At 38.8% G+C, this 17,500-nt stretch overlaps 1 protein-coding gene across 1 annotated transcript in view; it reads right to left on the bottom strand.

Annotated features, from left to right (window-relative positions):
• SLC2A9 (solute carrier family 2 member 9) overlaps window positions 1–17,500 on the bottom strand; it is a 108,805-nt gene that overhangs the window by 80,834 nt on the left and 10,471 nt on the right. The window contains exons 3-5 of the mRNA XM_067297253.1: window positions 15,324–15,484; window positions 8,664–8,788; window positions 7,146–7,291 (exon numbers count right to left, since the gene is read on the bottom strand). Coding sequence (XP_067153354.1) covers window positions 7,146–7,291; window positions 8,664–8,788; window positions 15,324–15,484 — 432 coding nt within the window. The remainder of the gene's footprint in view (window positions 1–7,145; window positions 7,292–8,663; window positions 8,789–15,323; window positions 15,485–17,500) is intronic.

Raw genomic sequence — 17,500 nt, 5'->3', positions numbered from 1 at the left:
ATTGAAAAAAGCCAACATTTCTTTCAAGTCCGACAAAAAAGCAAAAACTTAAACCTAAAATGAAAGTGGAGAACAATTGTTCTGGGTTAGTTAACGTGTGCTAACTCTGTTTCAGTTGATTAAGAGAAAGCATTTCGACAAACTATGAGCAACTGCTCTTAACTCCCATGTTATTTAAAAGTTTTTGCCTCTCTTTCAGGCCTGCTGAAGATCTAATGAATGATCTAATGAAACAGAGTATCTCTACTTATAAACCTTATCATCTCAAGGGTTAAGTGGTTACTGTTTCAGCTGTCTGCAAGAAAGTAGTCCTCACTGACCATAAACTGTAATCTTAGTGTCAGAGCATCTAACATTCACAAGCCTGCAGTTCAGCTGGGGGGGGACGGGACGGGACGGGACATGTCTCTGCACCTTACGTGCTACTGTGCAGAGATGTGTGAAATTTCCCATCGCTAGATAAAAAAGGAATCCCGAGTATACTTTTAAAAGGGTCTCTATCCCCAAAAAATCACTTCCTCAACTAATTCTTAAGGCTGTAGTTGGCATGCCTGGTACCAGTTTACAGGAAGTACAGTCAGATTTCCATGATATGTAAACAGAGACACACAAAACCAGTCCAGCTCAGAAAGACAGGCAAATACATGCTGAAATCCATGATTATTTGAATAAGCACTGAAGGGTGGGGGGTTTTTTGTTTAGTTATTTTAAATTTGTATGTAGAAGTGTCTTTCTTCACAAGGGTTTTTTCTGAGCTATTCTTAGCAGATAAGATATCCTTATGGATTTGAGCAGTCATTTACAAGTATCAATATGTCTCCTGTATCCTTAGCATAAGTTTTAAAATACTCTTCTGGGAAGGCTCCAGCCTTTAAGTCAGTTTCGCATTTTATTACAAGAATATAAAGAGCTTTTGACCTGTGCTTCTAAGAAACTTTGTATCAGCTCAGCAGTCAAGAGGAATGCAGGGACCAGGGTAACTTGAAGTCTCCTTTTGCAAGTTTGTCACCACAGCATAGTCTTTACAGGAGGACTAGCAAATGCCTCCTCAGCCCTTAATGATGTTTATTCCAAGCTTAGGTACCTCAGGATCAAAAAAGTTTGGGGACCTAAACTGATGAGCCTAGTTTCTAATTTATTATTCCCATGTCCTATACTGGATTTTGCTCTTAATATCTTGTTAATAACTAGCAATTTATATGCTACAATAGAGTCACTAAGGCTCCAATGCTGCATGTTTCTAAATACCTGAACAGTCCCACTGCAATTAGCAGGGCTACCCATGTACTTAAACTAAACCATATATCCAAGTATTTGAGCACGGGTTTAATTACCTTAGTAAATCTCTTTTTAAAAGCTCAATACAGTAGACTGAGATCTTCCCATAGCAATTTATCACACACAATTCTGTGTGCACTTAGTATTTCTAGAATATAACTAGAGAGAACACCAGTGTTAACATTTTCCTATTCTATGAAACCAGAGGTTTGAAATCATCAAATAGAACAACATTTTGGGAATTAAAGTGACTCTGGAAGATGACAAACTAGTGCATGACTTTGTCCTACTCTAATAGAATTTACAGAATATAAAAAATGTTAATTGAAACGGAAGCATTTTATTTCTAAACAGCATGCACCCATGAAGCATAAAGCTGCTTCATGCGGTTGCAAGACACCTGCATAAGTTCTCCTCTATTTCTTATTGCCACAAGTGCTCTCAGCTCTATATTCTGAAATAAAGTCTCAGCCATAACTTGAAAGACAAATAACTGACCATAGTCAAGGTTCAAGAGGAAGATAAATGTATAGAACAGAAGAGCTCACAGAAAAATATAAGAAAGATTGATCGATTCACTCTTGGTGTTATCACACTAACATGTAAGATTCATTCCAACATCTCAAACAGACCATTTTGTCACTTGTGTCCACCTGCAGACTGTGGGTTCCTGGAGCAGTTTAGTATTGCTTACTTTTCTCTTTTAAAATTTCCCATCAGTTCCTAATGAAACCTTGAGCTTGAGTCTAGAGTCTTAGGGAGGATCAGGAAAAGAAAAAAAAAACACTAAAAATGAAGCTTTGACAAGCAAAGTCAAAGCTTAGTTTTCAGAGCAGCCTACAACTACACAGACTTCAAACCTACCTATTTCATTACTCTTCTATTTTAGTGCATGTGAAGGTGTACTTCTAAAAGAACTTGTAAAGTAATTGAAGCAACATGAAAGATTCATGTACAAACTTTCTTAAACACACAACTATCTATCACTTCAAATATGCCATTTTCAAGGGGTTTATAAAGAATAGAGTTGGACAGGGGGTCTATACAGGTTCTTAGAGTTTAATTAAAAAAACAAAAAACCCTTTAATCTATCCTCCATACATTCATACAGTGAAACATCTTCCTTGCTCTCTCATATTTCTATACAGATGAAAGAGATAACACAATATATTAAAAAAAAAACATGAATACAGGAATAATCGCAAACACGTACTCATAAAATAAGTCCTTTGTGATTAAAGGAAAAATTAATGTCCACCTTCATTAAAGAAGCTGAAGCAATGGAAAGAGACAGCATAGTGGTCTATAACATTTAAAACGTGTTAACACACTCAGGAAGACCTTCAGGGCGGGACACAGGCTTACCTTCAGGACTAACTAGATGAGTTAATTACAGAGAGAGAACTAAGGATATGGAGATGCCTGAGGATCTGGTGTTTGGGATATGGAAGGATCAGGCCAGGGAATATCCCCCAAAGGGAGTGAGTGGAAACGAGAACTTTCAAACCTGAAGCTGGCAATGCACCAGCAAAGCTCTGTAGGGAACAATCTGTCAGAAAACCGGACTGGATGATTTAGTTGCAGAATCACAGAATCGGAGAAGGAAAACACCTGAAGGGCAGTGTTTTCAGAAGTGCCAGGTCTGACTTTTGCCTTATCTTCAATATCTGTTTTCTCCTTCAGTTGGATATACAAAAAGCTAAGTGTGCTATACAACCTTCTGTGCCTTCTGTATTCTGATCACCAGTCAGCTTTTACCGTAGGGTAATTTCCCAAGCTTCAAGAGAGATATAGTAGACACGGTTTGCCAAAGGTTATAACAGAATCAGAGCTTTGAATAAAAGCACTGCTTGCCTGGAATTTGGGTGGGAGGAAGGGCATAGGAAATGGAACAAAAATAAGAAAATCAAAGCACAGCAAAAAGGGACAGTGTTGTGACTACAGTGTTGCGTCACTGCAATACTCAGTCTGGTTAAGTGTTGCACGCTAAAGGAACAGATTCTGCAGGCTCAATACTCTAAAATTAGTAGCTTTGGAGACAAATAGAATAAAAGCCTACAAGCTAAAGGAATGTATTCAATTTTTACAGTCATTATTAGATTTTTTTTGCACCTGGTTGTTTACACTATGATTTAAAAATTGGATGGAGTAGTGTTTGGCAAGTTCATGTCAATATGGTGTGACATAGGAAAAAAGATGAAAGTATTCCCACTTCCTCCAAAATATTTCCAGGACAGAAACAGGGAAATATTATATATTACTCTATTAAAAAAAAAAAACTGTGACATTTCATTTGAGTTATCTATAAAACTTTGGTCTGTTGGATTCAAACTTAAAACTAGAATTGATACACCTAGGAGGAGAAGGAGATTGAGGATTGAGGATACAAGAGGAGATGAAATCTGCCCCCAGAAATGAAGATCATGGGCTGGGGAATCACACTTAAATAGCTGGAAAAAAATGAAGGAGAGGCAAATAAATGAAGGGAAAAACAGCATTTGACCTAAAGAACAATGAGAAGAAATCAGCAGAATTATCCATGAAAAGATTTTGGACGGAAATGAGAAGATTTTCAACCACCCACACTTTCAGTAAAAAACTTGGAAAGTGTAAAGAGATAGGAAACACCCAACCATCTTTAAAGACAAACCTTGATAATCTGTCTGTAATGGAGATGAGGACATAATTAGTGAGGACAGCAGGGCACTGGGCTCTGTGGCACAGGGGAGCACTTCCTTTCCTACTCTGCTTTCACTGCAGCACTATGACTGTTTTCTGCATTAGTTCAAAGAATATCGGGTCTGCATTTAACACAGTGCAGTAACAGCTATGAACTGAAACCTGCCTGTCCCTCCACAACACTGACTCTGGGTCTGTGCACATGCCTCGCAATTGCTAAAAATCACTTCGAGGTTGCTTAACCTACCTGAGACAAAAAGCAATAACACTTTCCAAACTGCCTCAAACAAAACTCATCAGAGCTTCACATCTGTACTTCTACATTTAAAATAATCCTGTTGCATTCAATAATGGAGGTAGTTGCCAGTTAGGTAGTTAATCCAGGCTTGTAAGGCTGTGTCCCAAAGCCCACAGAAAGGCTTTCCTTTTCTGTGGACAGACTTCTACAGAGCCACTGAAGGCAACAACTTCATACACTCCAGAAAAATGCATCATGCTCCAATTTCAAAGTTAAATTTTCTGCTCAAGCTACTTCAACTTGGAGTCTGTTCCAAACATCACTCTGCTAAATTTCAGCACACAGTTACTCACAGAGCGCTCCTAAACATTTATTCTTGTAGCAATACTGTCCTTGAGGTTAAGTAGCTATATTCCCTTCCCAGTGCCTCTTTCTGCACTAACAAAGCAGTGACATCCTCTCCCTTCCCTCTCTCTACAAACAAGCAAAGCTCTTGTCATCTCCTCATATAAGGCAGGACCTCAGCTGTGCTTGCAGCCCTTCCCACATCCACTCCTGCTCCAAATACTCTCTTCCAGGAAAAAGCCCAACAGGTCTCTGTGCCTTCACTCTTCAAAAACATCATTGCTTAGATATTACGATTAATAACTTCTTAGATATTTGCTCAAGTTATAAGTAATACATGCCTGAGGGAGCTCAGAAGATTGTTATGAAACCCTGACAGAAGACAAATATTTGTAATCAGTATTATTTCCAGCCAGTTCTGAAAGAAACAATCAACCAGCCACAGAACAACCAAAAAAATGCTCCTATGAGATTTTAAGCCACAACAATAAAAAAGCTGTCATTTTTAGACAATCTTAATAGAGTTAAGTTATATTTTATAGATACATATTTCTCTACAGTTACAATTAAAATCTTTAATAAGACATAACAAATGCTTAGCTTTCTTCAAAATATGGTGGCTGTAGACCTGTAATACTGCCCTCACTTCAAATGCAACAAAGTTTTCTCCGACAGAAGAAAAGGGAGAAAAAAATAAAGCAATCTGGCAACAATTTGATAGGCAGCTTTTACATCATTAGTGAATAGAAGACCCAACCCGTGAATCAATGAGAAGCTGAAATCTGTCTAGCAAATAGCTTGCAAATGCCTTGAACCTACTTTTGAACTGGATCAAAGTGACAGAAATTTGTGCAAGATGTTTGCCAGGTTGGGGTGGGAGGGAGAGGAAGGGAAGTTTGCAAGAGCTGAAGAACTCAGAAAGGAGACACCATCATGTTGAACACTTCCCAGCATCAGCAGAAGTGAATCCATCACACAAACCATCTGCAGCAGTTCCCCCGACAGGAACTTCTTTTCCTTGTGCAAACTCCCACTCAGTGCTAAATGCTGTTAATATATGAAAAGGAAAATACACCCAGGAACCCAAATGGAAAAATCAAGATGGCTCCATTAATTTTGCTGGAAATATGCTGTTACACCAGACAAAACTTTGCCACTTTTGCACCCTGGCATTGCTCTCACATCTTGAAAAGAATAATTCTACAGATAAAGCAGTCTTCCTTTTATGTAAACTGATAGTTATCTTTAATAGTCTAATATTAATTAGTTGCATATTAAAGCAGTTTGTGGAAGCAGCACCACAACCTCCATAATGGAGGAGTGACAAAAATGGAGAGGGACAAAGGGGACAATGCAAATAAAAAGAGCAATTTAAACTAAAAGGGTGAGCTGGAACCGAGGAATAAGTATCTCCCATCCATACTTAACAGGGCAATGAGAATTTTCACAAAATACCTCACCTTTAAAGGTGTATGCATGCTTAAAAATCAATCACTCAATCAATAAATCAAAGTGTACTTCATAAGTGTTGATATGTATTCTAAGCAGTTGAATCAGCCTCCTGACATTTAATACTTTTGTCTAGAATAGACTAGCTTCCAAAGCAAGACAAGGGATATCTGCACATCGCTTAAATACGCAATGAAAGACAGTGAAAGCCGTTTTAAGTGTGTGTGGGGGGAAGTGGAATATCTATCCTTTAGCAAAAGGGTAAGCTAAATCAAACCATTTGCCTTCAGGAGAGCAAAATCTGGTAAGTGAGGACAAGGATAAAGGGACAAAATAGGACAGTCGGTCAGACAAAAATAAAAGTGCCAGGGTGGCTGGAGTCACTCCTTTCCAAAGCTGCTCAACATGGATGGATACGGGAGGACAAGCTCCTCTCACTTTTGAGCTCCTTACCACTTGGGCCAGCTGTCGGAAGGGCGTTTCAGGTTTCACTGAAAGAGGGCTGCTGTGTACATTTCAAAGATTCGTCTCCGGATGAAAAGTATTTCCAAGTGCCAGCCTGAATAAACCTGAGCTTCATTTATTCAGAGTAATGATGACATCCAGTGGCCACCAAGTTAATCTCAGCCTATGACAGCAAGATAACCTCTTTCATCGGAAGAGATTTTCCTCTTTCCATAAAGGGGTATATTAGCCCGTTCTTTCACCTACTGGTCTATAAGGGTGACTACATTACAAGAAGCACTGTAATCATTGGGCAAGAGTCTTTGTATTCAGGTTCTTGTAAAAATTCTAAGCTTTTTGCAGCTCTATCTCACTTCAAAGAATTATAAATGAATTAGGCACTCTAAGTGCTTTCGTGGTACCCAAAGAAAGAGCAAAGCAGCACAAATCACAAAAGAAAAGTACATCAAGAAATGGGGGCAGGGTGGGAAAACACACATATGCACATAGAAGCCACTCAAGCTGTTAAAACTGCTTGCCGCGTCTACCAAACTCAGTCACACATATGCGCTTTTTAAAGGCATAGAAGAAAGCACTTTTCAAAGTGCTTCTAAACAAAACACAAAGGTTCAATTTTCCATTTTTGTAAAGAACTCAGTCAAAATACATGCATGTATTCTTTCACAGCAGAAAACATCTCTTAAGTACTTACTTTCCCGAATATTTCTGGCAGCCCCAACACTTGCCCAGTGAAAACACCAATACAGATGAAAATTGCTGTGACTTGACCCAATGAACCTCGGATTTCCTTGGGAGATATTTCACTCAAATACATGGGAAGGGCACTCAGAGAAATGCCTGTGAAGGAAGGAAAAAAGAAAACAGATTGAGTCTAACTGCCTTTTCATTATGTCTATTTAGAGGAGTTTGAGTAGTAATCTGCTCACAAAAGTGGCATAAAAACCTGCAAAGAATAGAACTAAATCTATCCACAGATAATAAGAATTATTTTTGCTGCATGCCTAATTACTCTTGCACCATTTAATAACCATCAGATTGCTTATCTGTATTACAGATCTACAGAGATGTGTGTAGGCTGCTATTTGAAGAGAAGCAGCAAAGGTTACTCAGAGATGAGAATCACCAGGAGACTGGATTTTACATTTTAAATTTGTTCATGTCAAAGCAAGCAAAATCAAGTTAGCATGGGTACAGGTAAGAAAAAACCCCCACTTAGCAATGGGTCAAGCACACACAGCAGACTATCAAAGGAAACATTTTTACTGTATAGAGTATTAGCAGATGTTCCTCTCAATACAGGCTTACAGCTGTGATGAACTTGTAACAGCAGGGATAAAATAAGGGGGAGAATGCTGCTCAAAAACAGAAGAAAAAAAAAATGCATGACCCTGGTTAGCACATTGACAGTATCTACAAAGATCCAAACGTTCAGCAACTTGGTGGTAATCTGAGACAAAAGTTTGCAGCCAGCACCAAAATTACCCACAGGCTGCACCTTGCTTGGGAAAGACAGCTGCTTTCAAGCAAATGCAGTTTGCGCTTACCGGCGAGACAGTCAGAGCTTCCACAAGCTGCGCTTAGTGATGCAAAAGTCAAAGCATGTTCCATCCTTTACATTCACAGAATTATACTGAGAGGCTAAAACCATCTTAATTCACCTAGAAGTCTGCACCACATTAGGTAAATATTTCTCACCATTCAGTGATCAGTGGAATTACTGAGAATTTTAGAGTACTCTGCTCGATGCAGGATTTTTTGGGTGCAGTAACAATTCCATAATTGACTTTAACACTGGGAAGATGATGTTGCTAGAAAGGAATTGCAGTGTTCCATACCTTCAACTTAATCCTACTGGTATTAGCTTGGGATCCAACAACTCCTAAGTGCAAAACAGCAAGCAGCTTTAATCAATAGTCCACACACTCCTAACCAAAGGATTCCCACTGCATGAAGACAGACATGTTCTAGGGGCAGTGGGAGGAAAGGGGAAGGAACAAACAGGATAGACCATCGTGGCTAGTATCCGTTTGGGTGTCTTCACTAAAAGTCAGATCCTCTGATCCTTGTTCTGCTGCTTTGTTCCCCTGAAATCAGTGTGGCTAGTCCATGACATGCCTCTTTAATATAAGGAAAGACCTCACTCGAGGACAAGAGTAGGATTGCGCACAGCACAAACATTACATGTAGGTACAGCATGAGAAAAGCTTACCTGCATCAACACCCATTATAATGCGGCCCAGTATAAGCATTTCAAATGATCCCGCTAATGAAGAGAGGGACATCAACAGTGCAGCCACAACTGCAAATACGTTATTGAGCAGCAACGTACATTTCCTGAAAGGAGAAGATATTTTACGTAGGTACCAAAATCATGACAATTAAACCCTAGTCATATTCAAAGAACAGTAGGCTATCATTCTTAAATATTCATAAATAAAACCAAGTACCACCTGACAAACACTGCTTCCTACCTAATGGATGGAGTTCCAAAATACAACACTATATCCAAATATCCACTATATCAGCATTGTTCTAAACCTACATCAAATACAGGGAGCAAACCTATATCATCTCTTTAAAATAAATAACATCATAGTCAAAAGATCTGTACTTCAAAGGAATGGCAATTTGCCATCCTATATATCCTAAAAATGCAAGAGCCATATCTGAGACTTTATGTATATAAACACACATACTTGGGTAAGTGTGCATATGTAGGAAACATAATATACTTTAAGTAGCAAAAAACTGACATAATTATAGGCATGTTGATGCTACATACACAGTTTCTGCCATTTGGAGATCATTCAAACACTGATATATTTAAGCTATTATAATTTGTCCTTAAACGCATAGTATTAAATATATACTTTGATGAAAATTACTACTTGTAGAGTTAAAAAAAACACTTGGAAGTCACAGGACTGATAAAAACTAACCTCTTTCCAAAAATTGTTGAAATTAATCAAAATACTGATTTACATCTTATCTGTTTTTTTTTCAATTTCTAAATTATTTCATTCAAAAACAGTTAAAGAAAGGGTGAAAAAAAATCTCCCAAACTGTTCTTTATGTAAAATTACTTCACTGAAATAAAAAAATCCATTACAAAAACAATCAACATGAAAAATATATTTTAAATGTTTTCAAAACATCTCAGTTTCTCATCCACACCATACCGCCCGCTTTATTTCTTACAGTTTTCATCTTAGAGAAGTCATTTCTGCTCAAGTTTGAGGGACTCATTATTTCAACAGTGACTCATAAGTCTGGTAACTTCTGCAGAAGGAAATACTTCATAAAAGAAATTATACATCGGATTTCACGGGCCTTTGACACTCAAACATTTCATTGTGATATACAAGGTCAGGTTTTTCTGAACACACGGAAGCAAATTGGTTAAAGACCTAAGATCCCAAGCTCTGCCGCAATTACTCTTTATTGAGAGATTAAATGGCAAATGTGCCCAGAGCTCAAAGGCTCACTGCCACCTAGTACACATCCTGCTGTCACTCCACAAATATGGATTTAAGTAGCTTTTTGCTAAATTACAGCCTGCAGAGAAACGGCTGAAGAACCCATCATCAGCAGGCTCAACCTTGCGAGTGACTGAAAGTTTCTGATGGCTCCTGGGCAGGGCCACAGCCCAGCTAGGGACCTGCTGGTGGAGGTCTCCCCGCAGCACAGCCACAGCCACAGCCCTGCTCCGCACTGCCTAGGGTCTGATGGACGACAAAACACCATAATTTTCACAATTACGGAGCAAGAGAAGGGTCTTACCCTACGTTTTCCATCTATGAGTCACCTCACTTTAATATATATGATAAAACAACAGAGGTTTGTCTCTACCAGATGTTGCAGCCACATAATTGAGCAGGGTCTAGTTTTGGTTCTTGAGGTACAAATCCATAGCGAAGCCTCCGATCCCCCACACAACAGTATATGAAGGAAACAACTGATTTGAAATCAAAATTTAGCTGAAGATCTGGACAAACCTCAGTGATGATACAAATTACAAGGAATCCATTAACTTTGATGGTAACTGACAAAGGCTGAGAATATCCATTTTTGCTAAAATACTGAAGTGTTCTTACATCCGTAAGTATTCTCGATGGATTTTCCATCCCTATATTGCAATTTCCACGTGAGAGAACAGGTATGACCAGAAAGGCTCCTTATTTACTTTTCTCTCTACCAAAGGGGGGTAATAGGAGGACCCAGGAGTCCACATTCTTCCCAGGTTCAGCACATAACTACCAAATGGAAATTTCCCACCTGTTGAACAAAGTTGTCCAATTTCTTACAACAGATCAATACATTTTTAATAGGAAATATTTTAATGCTTGTATTTAATTACTTTTCCTGCTTTCCAGTGATTTTTTTCATTAATAAATGGAAGATCAAGCAATGGAATAGATATGGCCCATTTCAAATATATGTATAGATAATCTAGCTATCAAGTGTGCTGATTCTACCCATTAATAACAGATTTTTCAGATGGATATAATTTGAAAAGGCTAAAGGGAGACAATGCCAAAAAATGGAAAAAAATGTTCATTCAGGTCAAACAAGTGCTACGGATTCATCTGAAGTTTTTACATTCTTACTTTTTAATTAAAAAAGAAGAAAAAACCCTTCAAAATGTACATTTCTGTAGATGAAGTTGTCCAAGGACCACATGTTCCATGCAACAAAGAACAGAAAAGCATAACTGCACTAAAATCCAAAGATTTTATTTTAGTCTTTTCCAGATTGAAAAAAATAAAAAAAAACCAAGAAAGTAATAGGCTCATTAAAGTGTTGTAATAAACAACATAAAGCATGTAAGTTTGCAGTAATGAAATAGACTTCAGGTTGCCTTAAACATGAACAGTGGTAACAACTTCTCATCCTGGCTCCTAGGGAAAATAAAAAAAAAAAAAAATACAACAACCCCCTCCCCAACTGCAAACGCAGCCTCAGTTTAGTTCCAGCCAGGCCGTGCTACATGCAAAATCGCTACAATGATAAAGCACCATGCTTTCCCGGTCACATAGACTCAAAATTGTATTACTCTAGAAACATGGCATATGGAAAACAAACAAACCCAAAAACCCAACAAACTGTTGCTTGTATAACTCTACTACAAATGATATAAAGACACCGCACTTCACAGACCACTGTAGCAGGCACTTTCCCTTGGGAAACTCCAGACAAATCTTGTCGGATAACGGTGCTCGCCACATGCACAGTACTTCAGTACAAACTTTAAAACTAACCTACCTTAGGGAAAGACGCACATTGATGTGCCGGACAGCTTAATCATTTCCTTAACATCCCAAATCACAAACCAATGGAAAAGCAGTCCAGATAGCATAGGAGACATATTAAAGTACAAATACTATGCCTAGTTCTCGCATAGCACATTTCCTTTTCCAGTCCTGCTGAAGGTTATAGAGCACATCAGTATCTTTATGGGGAACTGGGTAAACAGAGGACTGGGGAGCAAAGAGAACTCAAGCTAAAGCCAACCGGCAAAACAGTGTCAGAGCTAGCAACGGAGCCCGGGCTCAGGCTGCAGTCCAGCCTCCCGCATACTGTGCTATCCTGGCTCACAGGCATGGAGTCACTCATTAGCTGTGAAGCCCCAGGATGCCGCAAGTGGGACAAAAAAGAAAGAAAATCACTGCTTTCTTTTTACATCATGTGTATATTAATCAAATGGTTTGTGGTCAGCCACTTCTGCTGCAGCTTTTGCACAAAACCCACTGGATTAACATCCATTTAAATGTGAAGCTTGTTCCTTCTACTCAAATAACTCAGCATTGTCTCCAGCCAAAAGAAATAAAGCTTTGGGGATGAAGCGTATGAATTCATTCCAACAGGAAGTCGCTTCCAAAAACTTCTGATTGTTTGAACACAGAGGACTTGCCACAAGCTAGGTTACATCCTAAGCCAAAGGGTAAGTTTTGCAACCTAGTACCAAAAACTGGCTCTCTGTTGTGGCTGGGTATCCATTCAGCTGCAGGAATGCAATTTCCAGTTCTGTACTCAATGTAAGAGAGTCTTAAGGGAAGAGCCGTTTGCTCAGTAAAAATCACAATTCCTATTAGCATCTCAGTCAAGACAGAGAATTCACCCATCAGCTAGACACAAATAGAGCTAAACTTTAGGGATTTCTTTTCCTTTTTCTTTTTTAGATATTTTGGATATTGAGAACACTTGAGAATCCCTCCCCCAGAACTGTCCTTGGCTTTTTGCAAAAATCACAGACAATTAATCTCTCGCTATTTCAAAATCATCACCTGCTCTCATAGTACCAGCAAGTACCACAAAGCCCAGAACAGAGTCCTACCAGGTATCTGCCCTTCACAGCTGCACTGGTTTTACTTACAGAATGGAATTAATATTCTGTTTATTTGTCTAAAATTCCAAACTAGGAAAATGGTAGAATTACAGTTCCCTCAAAAATGCATTGTTGCCTCAAAATTCAGTAATAAGAAAGAAGTTAGAAGCTCAGCTTAGGGAGCAAGTATGACACTTTATAGAACAAACGTAGTAAGGAAACTAGGGGTTTAAATAACTAGCTGTCAAAGTCAATAACAAGATGAATACTGATCACCATTTCAAGTACAGTAGATCACTTCAGAATAAAAGAAGCCGTAGCATTAACTAAAATAATCCAGATAAATTCCTTTAATCTCTTCAGACTCAAGATGGTTCATTGGGCTAGATGTAAGGCCTTATCCCTCATTTGCAGGCTCTTCCCTAGCAGTGGCCTCGGCAATCCTCAGTGCACAGCACTCAATGTTTATGATCTGCAACAGCAGCTGCTCTTCAGCAGCAGAAGAGAATTTAAATTATCAGGTGCCAAAGTCACATTTGAAAATGGGACTTCTACTTATGTGAATAAAGGTTCTCTTTGAAAATTTTACCCTGAACCTCTCTGGAAATAAATAGGACCTAAGAATTTGGTAATGCATATCATTTTTGAAAATTATGTTATTGATCTTACAGCAATATGAGAGTGCTCTTTGCAAAGTCATACATTATTTCTGACTAACGCTTTTGATGCCCTTTCGTTCATTATTCCATGTCAGTGTAAGTGGAGCACATACCTACAACTCTCAGCCGGCACTTGAACCGTTCTACAGTACAAGTATTTTACTGTTCTATCAACACTTCTTAATGCGCTCTTCAATTACTGTACTGATGTGTCAGTCTGGTTTCCCAGACCAGACAAACACACTGCAATGTGAACAGCAAACTTGAGAATCACACTTTGATGAGCAGCCTTTACCCCGTGTCTGTCTGCAAGAGGTGCAATCCCTTCCAACCTCTAATCAAATACTCTTACACTGTATCTGTAAGAGAGCTATTTTCATGATTTCACAGGGATAAACACAATAAACAGGGACAGAGTCACCAAGCTTTAAAACCCTGCCTTGGAAATATGATCTGCACCCATCAAAGTGGTATTCATCCAACTGATATCAGCCACCACTTTAACAAACTTGCACACAAAGCCATTCCACTCTTCACCAAAAATTCAAATCTTCTATGAACTCATTTTTTACTTTGCTTTTTAAATGAAGCACAGCCCATTCAGTGACACTTTCAGGAATTAATCAGTATGAGTCAAATTGATGAACTGGCAGAAGAAGCTGCAAGCCTGAAAAAGAAGTGACTATGAAAAATATTTAAGAATTGAAAATCAAGTGGTGAATTGATGGGACAGAATAAATTAATGAAGAGTTAATAACAGATTTACAGAGCAGGGAATAAAGATTTGCTGTAAGCATGAAATGGAAGAACCTGGAACCACACTGTTTGAGGTGAAAACCAGGATGTGGATGAGTTGGGGAAAATCTGGGGACAATGAAGGGGGAAAAAAAAAATCTGAACAGAGGATTCGAGGGAGATGACAATTAGACTTAGGAGAGCACAATGTAAAGTAAGTGATGGGAAAAGTCAAAATGTAGAACACAGGTAAGAACAGCGGAGGTGGATGCCTACATATTTGAGCCTCTGTGATGACCCTACTCAGTGATTTAATTGAACAGAAATTATCAACTAATAAAGAACTTACAATTAAATAAAATCCAAATGTGCAATGGGCAGTTAAGGCGAATGTTACAGTGGCTTTTTTTTAAGCCCCTGCTAAGCATAGGGAAATTACAAACTGCATGCAAAATTCTCTTTGGAAAATTGTACAAAACACAAATTTGATGGAAAAACACCTAGTTGCTACCTACTGGGGAAATGCAAACACACACTCACAGAGGCATTCCTAAAATACCAGGATTTTCTACAGCTGAGATTTACCATTAGTCAAATACAGCATTGCATTGAGCAGGGAAGGAGACACTAGGAATGTGGAAGCAAGAAACAAGAATTTCACCCTAGTCTGCTTCTTCAAACTATATTTTAAGTTGACACAAGGAAGAAAAAAAAATCCACAGTTTTTATTACCAAAAGACAACAAATGCTGTTGAGAAGAAAATGAGATATGTTGATAGCTTTATTTGTGTAAGGTGAGAAACTCAGCAGACTGATGGAACAAAAATCTGCCAATCCTTTATGAAATCTTGTTTATTTTATGGTATTTTCCTTCTGCACTCTTGATTATTCAACTTCTTTGTTATCTCAACCCACCATCAATACAGAACAAATGGCTTCTGCTGCATACTGAGGTCAGAGTACTAATTTTAGCCTTGGAAATTTAGAACTCTTAGAAATGAGTTTTTATAATCTGAAAATGTTTAAATTTGCATTCTAGTAGAGCTCCTCAGAGTTTTGTGGGGGGTTTTGTTTAATAAAATAACATAAAATCTCTTTAGAGACACCAAGTAAAGAATGGCTTTAGAAAGTAGTTTTCTGACACACTTACCGTCCAAAGAACTTCACAATTGGGGTAACAATAATGGCACCCACAAGGCCACCGATGGCAAAAATAGAGACGGTTATAGACCACAGGAGTGTCAGTGTGCTTTCCTCCACTGAGAAGCCATATCTTCTTTGCCAAGTTTCATTGTAAAACTTCTTGATATACTGAAAATGAATACATAATAACACTTGTAAAAATCACTCTTTAAGAACATGATAGAAAAAACGCAAGAGATAGTAGTCTGCTTGCAAAAATCACCCTTTCCCCTGTTCCAAAAAGCTGAGCCTCACCTCTAGATGCAACTGCAATACAGATGACCCAAACTTGTCAAAGCACACATACCTTTAACCACCAGCCAGTCAAAAACAGGGTGGAAAAAAAACCTCACAGGTAGACAGAAATGCAGAAGAGGCTTATAAAAGAGAGACTCCTATAAAGCAGTGGCAATACAGTTTAGGTTTTCACCACAACATTCACAACAGTTGTGGTAGCCCTCCTGTGTACACACAAACAAACATTTCAGCCTGAACATGGGCTAAGGCACACGATCGGGTCACTCGTGCTCAACAAGTCACTGCACCTCAGCCATCCTCCGCTGACCAGCCACGTACGTACACTTAACCCAAGGCAAGTAAAGTGTCCTAGACTAACGCTTTTTGGGGCAGGATAAGCAAGTTAGAATTTGCCATGCAGCAGGTAGAGGCAAAAATGTCTTGAATAAATTGGGGACCAGGCAGAAATTGGTGGCCCAGAAGTAAAGAAGCGACCTGCCACCAATACTTGCCAGAGGGCATCATGACTGTCATGAGGAGATGAGTTAGACTTGTCTTATAGGATAGAGCACCAAAAGCCATACGTTTATGTATTTGGGGGAGTTTAAAATGAAGACTATCCCCATCTGTATATTTTCACACGCACCTTCCGCAACACAAGTAATATCCTTCAGTATCTCCCCTATCTATTCACCCTTACTTTGCCTCACTGCCCTTCTGTTGCTTTAGCAAATCTGTGCAAACACACACAGAAAATATTCCAGGTGATGAGCTACCACAGAAAATGGGCACTCTTTCACTAAGGATTTCTTTGAATATTTGTTCAAAGACACAGAAATTAAGACTTTCCTAGGCAGCAGCTCCATGCATAGAAGGCAGTTTTGGGAAGAGAAGCAGCAAGCTCAGCGTCCCCACGCCAGGCTCACTCCCCATGTAAAAGGGACTGCCAAAACCACCCTCCCGGGGCTGCCCAACGGGCAGAAGGCAGCAGAGCCCACCTCCAGCGGTAGGACATCGCCCCAAGTCATATTCCAATCCCAGAACTGCAACGACTGGTGGATATATACCAATAATAAAACAGACATTGGACTCACTAAAGGAATAGGTAGTTACAGAGTATTTATAAGCATCCAGGAAAATAACTTAAACCTTCTGCCTTACACCACAACACCAAATCCCAACAGAGCATAATAGATGAAATGCACTTTCTGTCTTCGCACCAAGAAGAAATGTGTCTGTTCCAGCGCATGAAAACTGCATTAAAACAAAAGCTATAAAATGAGACCAGGAATTTGATTCCAGCAGTGAAGCAATTTATCTTTGACATTTCTACCACTTTGGTGTTCCATTCTGATTCATATGTAACATGGAATTTGACTGAAAATTTTTAAAGCTGCTTTAAAAGTTACAGAAGTAGGAATCCTTTCAGTGAAAGCCTACATAATGCTCACCACAAAACAACATACACTTAAGTTATTTCTATTTTATATTTCAGTTCCACATTTCAGTCCAGATCTCAAATCTGTTTGAAAATAAGTGTCTTTTACTAGTCTATATTTTTCAAAGGGACAGGATTTTAAAAGTGAGTACTTTTATAGCAAATTCTTTAGTTTAAATATAGAGTGAATTGGAAACAATTGGAGTTCATGAACTGAGGGAAGAAGGGAGGTTGTGTCTACACTTATGTCATATTTATGATACTGCAGCACCTGGCTGCCATACAAAATCAAGGCCCTCCTAAGCCAAGCAATAAAAGATAACATTTGTGCCTCAAAGAATTTACAGCCAAAAACATAACTGTTAGAGGAGGGGGGCAAGAGCTGACAGCTGTTGGTTTGATACTGATGGGGAAAAAACACACAGTATCAGTCCAAAGGAGCTGGCTTTGACACACCATTAAAGTTAAGA

This window comes from Apteryx mantelli, chromosome 5, assembly GCF_036417845.1.
Source record: "Apteryx mantelli isolate bAptMan1 chromosome 5, bAptMan1.hap1, whole genome shotgun sequence".
NCBI classification, from domain to species: Eukaryota; Metazoa; Chordata; class Aves; order Apterygiformes; family Apterygidae; genus Apteryx; species Apteryx mantelli.
The sequence above is the reverse complement of the archived record's forward strand: the minus strand, read 5'-3'. Positions and strand labels throughout refer to the sequence as shown.